The 12554-nt window shown below is 37.1% G+C and overlaps 1 protein-coding gene across 1 annotated transcript in view; it reads left to right on the plus strand.

The window, feature by feature from the left end:
- The window catches only part of SLC22A4 (solute carrier family 22 member 4), a 68273-nt gene that overhangs the window by 27044 nt on the left and 28675 nt on the right, over positions 1–12554 (plus strand). The window contains exons 2-3 of the mRNA XM_060765232.2: positions 4764–4867; positions 6129–6283. Coding sequence (XP_060621215.1) covers positions 4764–4867; positions 6129–6283 — 259 coding nt within the window. The remainder of the gene's footprint in view (positions 1–4763; positions 4868–6128; positions 6284–12554) is intronic.

The following is a 12554-nucleotide window of genomic DNA, read 5'->3' on the forward strand; positions in this document are numbered from 1 at the left end:
CTGCCAGATGGATGGGAGAGATGCCTGGAATTGTCTGAAATGGGTGTGTGAATGCCTGAAGCATACAGCAGTGTAGTTAAAAACAACAACAACAAAAATATAGTTTCTGCCCTACCTTATTTACAAATATTTGTCTTGTGTAAGCATGTCTGATAAACAAAGTGCCTTAAGAAAAGCCTGACAATAAAATTAGGCCATTTTAGTTCTTCTGTTCTGAGCAACTTTTGACACAGATATTGATGGTAGTAAATACTTTCAAACATGGGTTGCAATAATTCTGAAGTGTGGGCATCTACTTAGCGCACCCATTTTGAAAAGAAAACATGAATGGAGGTAAAAGTTATTATTTCACGGCCTATACAAATTGAGTAATATTAGAGGGCAAATGAGAAATAGTTCTCCTGACCTCAAGAGTTCTACCTAAACAACAGTCCAATGGAAATTTGATTTTCTGCTGTGGTTTATTGTGTAGTATAGTAGTTTCAGATGATGCTCCTGAAAAATACCTCCATATAGCTGTATTTTATGCACCATACAATTCAAAATTGTATTTGTGCTGGACCTCCTGAAAACAATTTTGTTGGAAATGTGTTTGCTGAAAAAAAAGAAAAGGGAAGCAGAAACCTTTAGGATATATTGAAGGTCATTTCCTGGCATGCCATTTGAAACATCCAGGTCCTAGCAGTTGCTTGGAAGATAGTAGATATTACTATAACTTTATACTGTAACATGGAGGCAGCATGAGGTATGTAGTGGTTTAAGCTTTGGAGACCAGAGTTGAAATCCCAGTTTCGACATGGAAACCCACTCATATAGTCCTATAGTCTTAGCCGCAACAGAAGGCAAAGGCAACCCTCCTCTGAACAAATCTTGCCAAGTAAACCCCATGATAGCTTCGCCTTTGAATTGCCTTAAGTTGAAAACAACTTGAAGGTGCACAACAACAACAAAGCATAGAAGAAAGTATTTGAGCATAGGCGTGTGAGAGGAATGCTATTAAGTACTTCAGATATACCTTGGTTAATGAAGTAGATGTGTTATGAAAACAAGTAGAGGAAAGTTCTTACCCCACAAAAAGAAGGGCAGTTCAAAAGTTTCAGCAAATACTTTTTATTCAAAAACATCATTGCATTTATATATAGAGGCAGTACCCAAGTTACAAACATCCAACCCACCAAACGACTCACAGTTAAAAATGGGGTGAGACAACAAGAAGTGAGAGATATCTACCCCTAAGAAGGGGAAATCACCCTTGAAAGAGTTCTCATGGGGAAAAGGTGTCTCCACAGAAGCTTTATAATCAATAATTGTTTCCACAACAAAACACATTTTTCATAATCCAATTATCACAGGGACAGAAAGTGAGGTGAAATCTTCTGAACAGGAGCATAGACAGCAAAGCAAACATGGCAGGAGTGTTAGACTATCCTTATGCCATCCAAAGATAGATAGATAGATAGGGCTGGAGTTACACTTTAACAAACCTACAGAATCTATATTGTGCATAACTTGGGGACTACCTGTATATTTATTTAATCTTCTTCTCTCAAATGGGATTCAGAGTGGCTATGCACATGGAAAACAAAATAATCAAGGCAAGTAAGCCTTGCATAAACAAACAAACAAAAACATTCTTAATTTTCTATTGAAACCTTCCAAGATGCATTCTGTGATTTTTTCCCCAATAGCCATCACTTTTTATGATTTCCATTTTGATAGCCATACTTACAGGGCTATGCTTTTTACCATGCCAAGGTAGCTGGTGAGACAGGTTGATCTCCTTTCCCTCTTTCTTTCTATTTCACTTTGTCCATGCTCAGTGATATTATGAAGGACACTCAAACATCTAGGAATATTGAGAGCAACCATTTGCAGGAAGGCTCTTAGTCCACCACAGCTAGCTAGTGAATGGAAAATGCTAACTCTAGGTGGATGAAAGAGTCTGAGCCCGTCCAAGTTTTATTCTTTTTTTTAAAAAAAAGCATATGGAAATGGCAATATTTGAGTATGCCATGGCATCTAGGTATTTTTGATAAAGTTAATTATCTGAAGGTTTTAGACCTAGTTTTGCCTGTAAACCATTCTGATCTCCATGATGAATGACCATCAGCATCCATGGTTTGAGAAAGTATGATTCTTAGACCCGTCGCAAACTAGGCTCCTGCAGGAGCAAACCTTGCTAGCACGTCCCTGACGTCATGAGACTCCGCCTCTCGCCCCGCCCCTTTCTCAGCCTCTTTCTCCGTGCCAGAGTGGTTTTTCCTTTGCTAGGGCAGCATTGCCAGCATACTCTCTCAGTTGAATTCTGCCAACTGAGAGAGTACGCTGGCAATGCTGCCCTAGCAAAGGAAAAACCACTCTGGCACGGAGAAAGAGGCTGAGAAAGGGGCGGGGCGAGAGGCGGAGTCTCATGACGTCAGGGACGTGCTGGCAAGGTTTGCTCCCGCAGGAGCCTAGTTTGCGGCAGCTCTAAGGCTTTTGGCAAGGTTTAGTTTGTCCAGAACTTGGTAGTTAGGTTATCCATTGCTGGGATGCTTGAGCATATCACTCAGAATTTCACACCTGCATATGCAAACACAATTTAAAGTCCTGCCTGTGATCTTGAAAAGCTCCAGTAGTTTAGGACTATATTTTCCTGTTTTATACCCATATACATTTTATTTGGTTGAAAATGAACCTGCATTTGGCTTATGGGGAAAACAAAGAATTCCGTATTTGTCCAATTATCAGATCTTGGAGTAAAATCTCTGTTTGCAATAAAAGAACACAATAGAAATTAGTGGTTAATTTCTACCTTGCTACAAATAATTTGATATTTACTGGTGTTTTCCAGATGCATGCATCCTCCAGGGCTCATACAAGTTGTAACCAATTTCTGTGGGAGGAGATGTGGCTGTTGGCATCTCTCTGTTTTCTGTTTTTTGGCTTTCATCTGAAGCCTACTTGGCCTAGAGTTGTGGAGTATTGATTTTATCTTTAGAAGATGCCTATATACTCTGTATACACAAGCAAATCCACAGTGATGAAGCAGCTCAGTTTCTTTTTAACTTGTAGAGCCTCATCATCATATTAATTTCTCATATCATTGATTTTTAACTGACAATTCACAATGAATGATTATATTGCACTAGTAGCAGTGCATCATTACTAAGAAAGAGACAGAAAAAATACAAAAGTTCACGAATTTGCACTGTCCTTATACCTATACCTCCATGTTATGCTGACTCCATGAGTTTCACAGACTTTGTAGGCAAGGAATACTCAAAAGTGAGTTGTCATTGTTTTCCTCTGAAATGTAGTTTACTGAACCCGATATTCCCTGATCTGCCACCTGAGTAATGACCCAGCTTAGCCTCCAAGATCATACAGAATCTAGAGTTTGGGGAGTTTAATCTCACCTTTGTGACCAGGAAAAATATGGTTGATAAGATGGACTTCTTGATGCCTTCAAAAACTACTAATCTCATACAGCACAGATCCAAGTTGTTGAGTAACATCACAGTTTGAAGTAGAAAATTCTATACATTCACCTTGTGTGAACTAAGATTTTTTTGTATATGTCTGTACTTTTTTTTTTGTCGTGTCAGGAGCGACTTGAGAAACTGTAAGTCGCTTCTGGTGTGAGAGAATTGGCCGTCTGCAAGGACGTTGCCCAGGGGATGCCCGGATGATTTGATGTTTTTATCATCCTTGTGGGAGGCTTCTCACATGTCCCCGTATGAGGAGCTGGAGCTGATAGAAACCTGTGACCTGTCAGTCTTCAGTCCTGCCAGCACAGGTGTTTAACCCACTGTGCCACTGGGGGCCCCTGTCTGTACTGAATTTACTGCTAATTAATTTCTTCCTCTGTGATTCATAATAATAAAGCTTGGAAAGCAGGGGATTCTTCCAGTGAAAAATCTCTGTATTTTGTATTGTCGAAGGCTTTCATGGCTGGAATCACTAGGTTCTTGTGGGGTTTTTTTTCGGGCTATAGGGCCATGTTCTAGAGGCATTTCTCCTGACGTTTCGCCTGCATCTATGGCAAGCATCCTCAGAGGTAGTGAGGTCTGTTGGTATTAGAACAATGGGTTTATATATCTGTGGAATGGCTGGGGTGGGGCAAAGAGCTTTTCTCTGCTGGAGCTAGGTGTGAATGTTTCAACTGACCACCTTTATTAGCATTTGAAGGCCTGGCTGAGCCTGGGAAAATCTTTTGTTGAGAGGTGTTAAGATGTGCCTGGTTGTTTCCTCTCTGCTGTTTGCTGTTGTAATTCTAGAGTTTTTAAATACTGGAGTTTTTTAATCTCTGTATTTTGCTTGCCTATACCATACAGTGTATTTCAAATTCTTGGCATAATCTTCACTTGCCTGTCTTCTTTTTCAAACTAAGCACCATGTCCTTACTTCCTAGGATACTGATATACCCATCAGTTTTAATCCATTTTATTTTCCTTGGTTGCAGTTCTTCTAGCTTTACAGTAATGTACCTTTTTGAAATGAAAACAATAGTTTCCAGATGAAGCTGTATTATATATTATACTATGTTTTAGTTTTTATTAATCACTGAAGTAGACTATGCCTTTCTACACTGTCTGAATGTGTATTTTTCAGGATTGCATTAGCATTTTCCACATCCTCTTTACCGCATTCCCGAGATCTCTTCCCTGAAGTTGAAAGTCAGTCACCACCAGAGTCTTATCAATATGATTAATAAACATATTAAGTGTGTTCCATAATTTATGGAAAATGAAATGGAATGTGCTCTATTTTTTGTTTTATAGTGGAATCTAGTATGTGATGATGACTGGAAAGTCCCCCTGACGACATCTTTGTTCTTTGTGGGAGTGCTGCTTGGATCTTTTATATCAGGACAACTCTCCGACAGGTAACATACATGCAACTAATCTGTTCTCCTAAAGTTTTGTTTTCATCTTTCGTAATCTATTTTAAAGCAAAACAGTGCTCAATCTCAGAGACAATTCCTGCTATGGTGATCTGAACCAATTCCAAGAATATTCACTTAACAATATGGCAGCAGAATTCAAACAATCAACCACGCTTGGATGAATTTTCCCTTTGCTTTTTCAGAGTCATGTGGCATACCACAGTCTTTAAAAACTGATAACAGACTTTTCTGCCAACTGCATCCTATAATTTCATGAATGTGTACCTACTTACTGTGGATATAGGTGTGAGTATGAAATGCATATATTTACAGAGGATGAGGGATTGCTTAAAAACACATTCTTGTTCACAGTAAAGATGAATGTGATTGAAGTTAAACATTACTTACAAGGATTTCGCAATCCTTGTAATGGAGAGCAAAATACAATTGGAAGGAGTAATACTTAAGTGTGAGCAAGCTGCATATGCAAAGTAGTAATTTTACAGCCCAGGAGAGTTGTGTTTAAGGAAGTTAAGGAGGAATGTGCTTAACCTTTGGCTGAAATACTGTTTTATGTGTTCAGGGTTCTAGAAACATGTTTACATGGACAAGTATTATCTGCAACATGTGTGAACATCATAACTTTCATTTAAAACTAATTTGGACCTACCTGTGCTTAAATGAGCTGTAGTAATTCGTATGTTTTGGAAAAAGGACAGTCATAACTCTATGTTTCTATGAAACTTCTGGATTCATACATGTTGGTGATATTCCTTCTGAGATGCAATCAGTAACTTAGAATCTGCCTCCCTCGGCTTGAATATAACAGATATTGGTTATTCCCTAAATGCAGATTTCATTTATTATCAAGAGTAAATTAATAATGTTAATAACAAGGATGACATGCTGCCACCATGTGTTCATCATAAAACATTGCTGAGGAACTTGCACAATTTTTGTGGCCTAATCTTCAGAAGATTTGCCTTGTTAATTGATGCTTCATGACAACACTTTCTAACTACTGTGATTATGGTATGATTGTGATATGTTAGCTGGAGACAGATGTTGCCCTGGGACACAAGTTCTTGTAAGCTTTCTAAAAGTAGAGTAGGGTCTCCATTTCCTTCAGCACAGATGAGTAGCAGCCTTTATTTGTAAAAGGAGGAACATCATCTACTTCTTGAACTGGAATCACTTGACAATAATACCATGGATTCATTTTCAGTCTTCTTATTTATTTGTATCTTCTTTTCCCTATAAGGTTTGGCAGAAAGGCTATTCTGTTTGCAACCATGGGTGTGCAGACAGGTTTCAGCTTCCTACAGATCTTCTCAACCAGCTGGGAAATGTTCACAGTGCTTTTTCTTATAGTTGGCATGGGGCAGATTTCGAACTACGTTGTGGCCTTCATATTAGGTAAGACCATTTTCATTCATTTCAGCTATTTAGCATGGTGGTTTCAGTGTGCTGAAGCAATTAGACAGAAATGATTGTTTTGTAGAAAGCACTCTTTCTTTATGCATTGAAGACCACTGAGTAAAGAGAATTGATTGCTCTCTTGTCTGACATCATTGAGAAGAAAATAAAAAGTGCCGTTATTTTGGCTTAATGGTGAAAGGGTTAAGCTTGAGATTTTGGACCACTGTTTTAATGCTTTGTCCATTATATGTACTATTAGTTCCGAAGATCGGGGATTTGGATTTAATACCCAGAGCCAAATTACATGACATCGCACAAACCTACTTTTTAAACATGAATGTCAGGATTAACATAAGGAAACATTTGAGATATTCTGTGTAGCATAATTCATTGGGAAATTGATCAAGGAGAGAAAAGTTAAGCTGTCTTCAGCCAGAAAAAATACAGAGCATGTAACACTTAGATGGTTTTGTTTTTATAAACCAAAAATAACTTGAATAAGATTTTTGAAAATGTGCGTTCTTTGGGAGAATAAATGTCTGCCCATTCTATTAATGAAAAGAGATAGAAAATAATAACTTTTATGAAGAACATCCCCACTTCTTTAGATATCCCATGTTATCTATTTGTATTGATATTATGCTGCCATTGCACATGATGCTGTTAGAGAATATCACAGCAAAAAGTCTTGGAGTGTGGAAGATAAGCAAGAGATTGAAGGAAGAGGAATTCAAATGTTGACCAAGTCAACATTTTACGATGCAAAAATATGCCTTTGATGAAATTTATTGTTTTTTGCATGCCATTTGCATTGTTGTTTGATGACTGATCCGATAGTTTTAACACATTCTGACCCTAGGTATTGCAAACATTACTTTCTATCAGTTTGGTCATTGTTCATTGATACCGATGTATTCATATAGCCCAACTTCCTTTGAATGAAAATTCCCACAGAATGTTTTCATCTAACTATTATTCCATTATATGAAATTATTAATGAGGGGCCCTTTTATTTGTTCTCTTTATGTTGTTAAGCAAAATTGTGTTTCCTTAAATTGTTGCACACTACTTTTTTCCTCCTGGAACAGAAAATAATAGTGAACATCACCAGAATGAATTTTTTAAAAGTTGAAAGTTATGTTGATACTGCATTTTTTTAAAAGTACAGTTCCATTTCTTGCTAAGTTGCAAATATATATGCCATGGTATTTTTAATATCTTGAAGTGTTAGACTAAGCTAAGAGCATCTCACACTTCCTAAGAAGTTATCAGTGGGGTTTAAACAAAATCCTTTTTCATTGTGATAGGCACCATAGACTGAGAAAGCATTCATTTCTTTAAACATTACAAATACTTAGACCTTGTCCACATTCTCCATTTGTACCTGTTTCCTTTCCCTGTTTTGCTTTACTTTGCTAAAGAACATTCATATATTGTAGCCTTCAGTCACTGTAAACCATGGGGGACAAAGGAGAGGAGCTAAAAAACAGTTTGTACTAATTGTAAATTTGTGAAGCAAAAACAATAACTGGTTTTGAATTGTTTTCTATGATCTTAAAGTGATTTACAAACTAAAAATCACACCACTTTACAAATTATGCATCAAACCCCTAATTAAAATGCAATACACTAAGAACTCATGGTTAATGCTCAGGAAGTGCTTGAGAAATTAATGAGCAACAAATGGCTGTTAAAAAGAACATCTGGCCATTACTGGATTATGAGGACCTATATTCATTCAGTGTTCACAATGTGCATTTTGATCTTTCCCCATAATGTATCCTCAAGACAGATTCCGTTCCTAAGAATTTTGTTCACACGCTACTTGATAAACTGAGTAATCTTGGACTCCAGAAGCGTGTTGGAGGCTTCTTGAAGTAGAAATCCATAGTTGCAGAAAACCTTCAAAAATTCTGAATCTCTTAACACTTCTTTATTAGAGATCTTCTTTGTTTCTGATAAAATAATTAACAATAAAGGAGTTTTGTATTAGCTTCATCAGGTTTTGAAAGTATCTTTTCTAGAAACCTTTCATAAAATACACCACTTCACCTAAGGCTCTTAAATTTCAACAGTGATGATTATTATGATGATAATGCTGTGTGGGTAGTTGTTGCTTTCTGTTAATATCATTAGAATTTGGATGCAGAATTGTTCATTTTCTGCCCTTTTCAGGTTTCTAATTTGTGTTGATTTCTCCTGTAAAAATAACTTTGATTTTGTACAGTGGCTCTTGGGTTATGTGGATAGGTCATACAGTGGTGTTCAGATAGACAGTTTTTCTCACTGGAACCAAACCCAGCCCCCTGACCGGACTGGCAAATTAACTTTATTACTGCAAGTTCTTTATTATCCCACCATATTAGGAAAAAACCTGAATCACTAAATAATATTTTTCTATGCAGACTTCTTTCAAATTAATAATGTGAAAAATAAGGTTTTTCATGAAAATAATGCTGCTTTTGACAAAATTACAAACCACTGTTAAACATAGAAGGAAATGAAAGATTCTGAAGCCCTTTTCCTGGTTGCATGAGAGTAGCAGGAGAAGAATATAAAGTTGAAATTCTCATTTTCTCCTTTTAGATTGTGCACATGCCAGACTACTATTTAGCATGCTTACACAATACAGTCATAGTATAGGGTTAAGGAAGCTATGGTCTGTAGGCTGTATACAGCTATACTAAGCAGTTTTTGAGATTCCTCAACCATGTGTTTATTTTTGAACTTAAAAAAAACATTCTAGACTTCAAGCAGCTGTCATCCTTTGACAGTTCATAATTTGGGTTGCTGTGAGTTTTCTGGGCTGTATGGCCATGTTCCAGAAGTTTCTGGAACATGGCCATACAGCCTGGAAAACTCAAAGCAACCCAGTGATTCCAGCCATGAAAGCCTTAGACAACACAGTTCATTATTTGCTTTGTACTTTTGAGGTTTCCTCTTTCCTTTCCTCATTCCAAAACACACCGCATGGCTTCATACTACTGTTAAGTAGATTGGGGTGAATTGGAATCCTGGAAAAAACTTCAATTAGTGTTAGTGAAGGATAGTTATCCGCGATGTGCTAGCACTAACAAGTAAAATTGATCAACTGTGTCTATATTGAACCTGAGTAAAGCTGTCATGTCTGAAGTGTCAGAAGTCTAGCATTTTTGTAAGCACATGGCATAGGACCTGCTGTTCTTAAAAACACACAATCAAATATCTCTTGGAAGAATGTACTATTCTTTGGATCCTAGTTGAAGTCTGTACTCTTTACTGTATACTGTCATTGAATTTGCTACTTTTCATAGGCCTAGAAATTATTATTATTATTATTATTATTATTATTATTTATATACCACTTTTTATCTCCACAGGGACATTCATTAGCACTTGTTTAATAAATCTTTATTAAATATCTTCAGGTTTGTTTTTGTTTTTTTTCCTGTGTCAGGAGCGACTTGAGAAACCGCAAGTCGCTTCTGATGCGAGAGAATTGGCCGTCTGGAAGGATGTTGCCCAGGGGATGCCCGGATGTCTTTGATGTTTTACCATCCTTGTGGGAGGCTTCTCTCATGCCCCCACATGGGGAGCTGGAGCTTACAGAGAGAGCTCATCCGTGCTCTCTCTGGATTCAAACCTGTCAGGCTTCAGTCCTTCCCGCACAAGGGTTTAACCTATTGCGCCACCGGGGGCTCCTAATATCTTCAGTTGATTAGATAGTAATTTGCTGTAGTCCAGAAACTGAAATTCCAATAAATTTTAGCCAATAAAGCTGTTTGTTTATTTTTAAAGGAAAAGAAAGTAACAATAGCATTTAATGCTAAACATTACATTAATTAAGAAAATGAAGTTCTACTTTTAAGAGCCTTCATATATATGGTAACTTGTTTTTAAATAAGTGTCAAGCATAAAGATTTTATTTTCCATTAATTAACTGACCTAATTCTGTAGATTAAATTGAAAATATATGAACTGATGTGTATTTGTTTAGTTGGATTTCTTTCAGTAGACAGGATATAAAAATAAGATGTTCATTAAAAGCAGACAGATACATAGATTTCAATAATCACTAGCTTTTCCAGTTTGCCACACCATTGGCAGGTGGTATGGTAAGCAAACTTGGTTTGCTTGATGTTACATTAGACAGGGACTGAACAGTTTACAGTAGGGCTTCCCAAACTGTGATTTGTGACACATTACTGTGTCAGCTACAGTGTGTAAGTGTCTTGGAAATATATGTTATTATCTTAAAAATTATATACCTTTAAAGATATAAATGAAAGGTTTTCATGAGATACGGTATGTCCCCATACATTTTATTATTTGTATGTGTGTTTGTATCTTTTATAAAGGAGTACATTTAACCTCTGGCTTGCTAATAAAACTGAATTACTGTGTTGTGAAATGATGCATGTCTAAAAAATATGTTACCAACATGAAAGCTCTGGTTTATAGTAATGTTATGTTACCTATACAAAAAGAAATACAATAAACTTTTACTAACAGAGTAACGGTAACAGTTATGCTCAGGGTAAGTTCTGCGGCAAACAGAGTGGCATTCAAGGTTGCAGACGTATTAGGGAGTTTGGGACAAGTGTATTATTTCCAGGACTTCTTCCAGTCCACAGTAGAGGAATAATAATGTTGACCAGCATTGTACTTTGTAAAACACAGGTTTAAACATTGCAGGGTGCAAAAGGTATTTGAGGGGGCTGGGGAAACAACAGCAGGGCGAGATTAAAGCATTTGCTTCTTTTTTTTCCATAAACCATGCAGACTCAGCAAATGTTGCCAGTTCCTTGTCAGTGTGAATTCTGAGTAGTATTTTTCCATGTCCCTCAATAATTTTTAAACTAATAAAACAGAACTAGAACGCTTGTTTGTTAATTTTGTAATAAAAGTGTCTTCTGGTTTTAAAATAACTTAATTTAATTTTAGTTAACTAATTGACTTAAAATTGCAGAGGTGCCTGAGAGTCCAAATGATAATTCTAAACCCAAAATGCACACATTATTTCATCATAACCATATCTTTATCTGGCATTATCATTGTGCGTGAAGCTTTACAAATAAAAGAACAACAGATCAGTTCCCTGCTCTCAGGTTTACAATCTAATTGAGAACAGGAAAAGGGATGGCACTGTGGAAGGGGGCTAAGACAGGAGAAACTGCCTTTTCTTCTCTCCCGCTGTAGCCAGGGCAGTGGCAGTTGGGAGGGAGGGTATTTCATCTGCCTCTGACCCTACTTATAATGGAGCTGGGTCTTTGTCTTCTGTCCCTCTCAGGCTAGAACTGAGACAGTTCAAGTGGAGATACTACCTTTGCTTCTCTCTCTCTCTGCAGTCATAGCAGTGGTAGTTGGAAGAGACAGAGGACTTTTAATATCTCTCTGGGCCTGGAGCTGTGCCTGCCTCTTCTCTCCCTCTACGGCTAGGGCAGTGGCAGTTGGGGTCGAGGGTCTTTCATTTTTATGATGGAACCATGATGGAACTGGGCCTATCATTTCTTCTTTGTTTTTTAGAGAATTTACATAGACCTTGTAGAAGACATCAGTATACACTTCTTTCTGTCCATGAGATGAAAGGGAATACTTATTTCCAATGGTGGCTGTCATATATGTTTTTTTCATTAGTTTTTATATTTAAAAGAATATATACATTCTGCTGAGCATGGTAACTTTTGAGTACTTCAAAGCAGCTCTATTAAAATAAATGAAAATCAGTTATATTTATAAAAGTATAAATTATTTAGAGAAATTGGGAAGAAAGGATTTTCTCTAACTAATACCAAAAGTCCAGGCTAACCAGAGAAGAAAATTTGCATTCCATTCAAAGACCAATAAAAGAAACAGATATGTCACACAATGCACCATGGAATTCGCCTCCAGTGTGTTTGGGTTTGGTGGGAGAGAATTAGACAAATTCATAGAAAACAATGTCTGTCCTTGATTGTTATCTGTGACAGCCCCATTTCTACAAGCTTAGATATTCATGTAATCTGCTGGAAGACAAATAGAATTGCCAACATCTCCATGCCTGGAGAGCAAGGTAACATGTGGCCCTTAACATACTGAATTCTAACTCCCAGCATCCCTACCCAATGTGTTTAGGAATGATGGGAGGTGTAGTGGATAGGTTCCCCTCCTTTGCTTAGATATATATAACTGGTTGTTACCGGAAACCTGCTGAATCTTGTTCAGCTCTACTACCAAAGCCAAGCTAAATTATGTTGAAATACTTTCTCAGTAATGATACAACAGTGTTTGGTATTCACCTTCCAAGTAA

This window comes from Anolis sagrei, chromosome 2 (genome assembly GCF_037176765.1).
Source record: "Anolis sagrei isolate rAnoSag1 chromosome 2, rAnoSag1.mat, whole genome shotgun sequence".
NCBI classification, from domain to species: Eukaryota; Metazoa; Chordata; class Lepidosauria; order Squamata; family Dactyloidae; genus Anolis; species Anolis sagrei.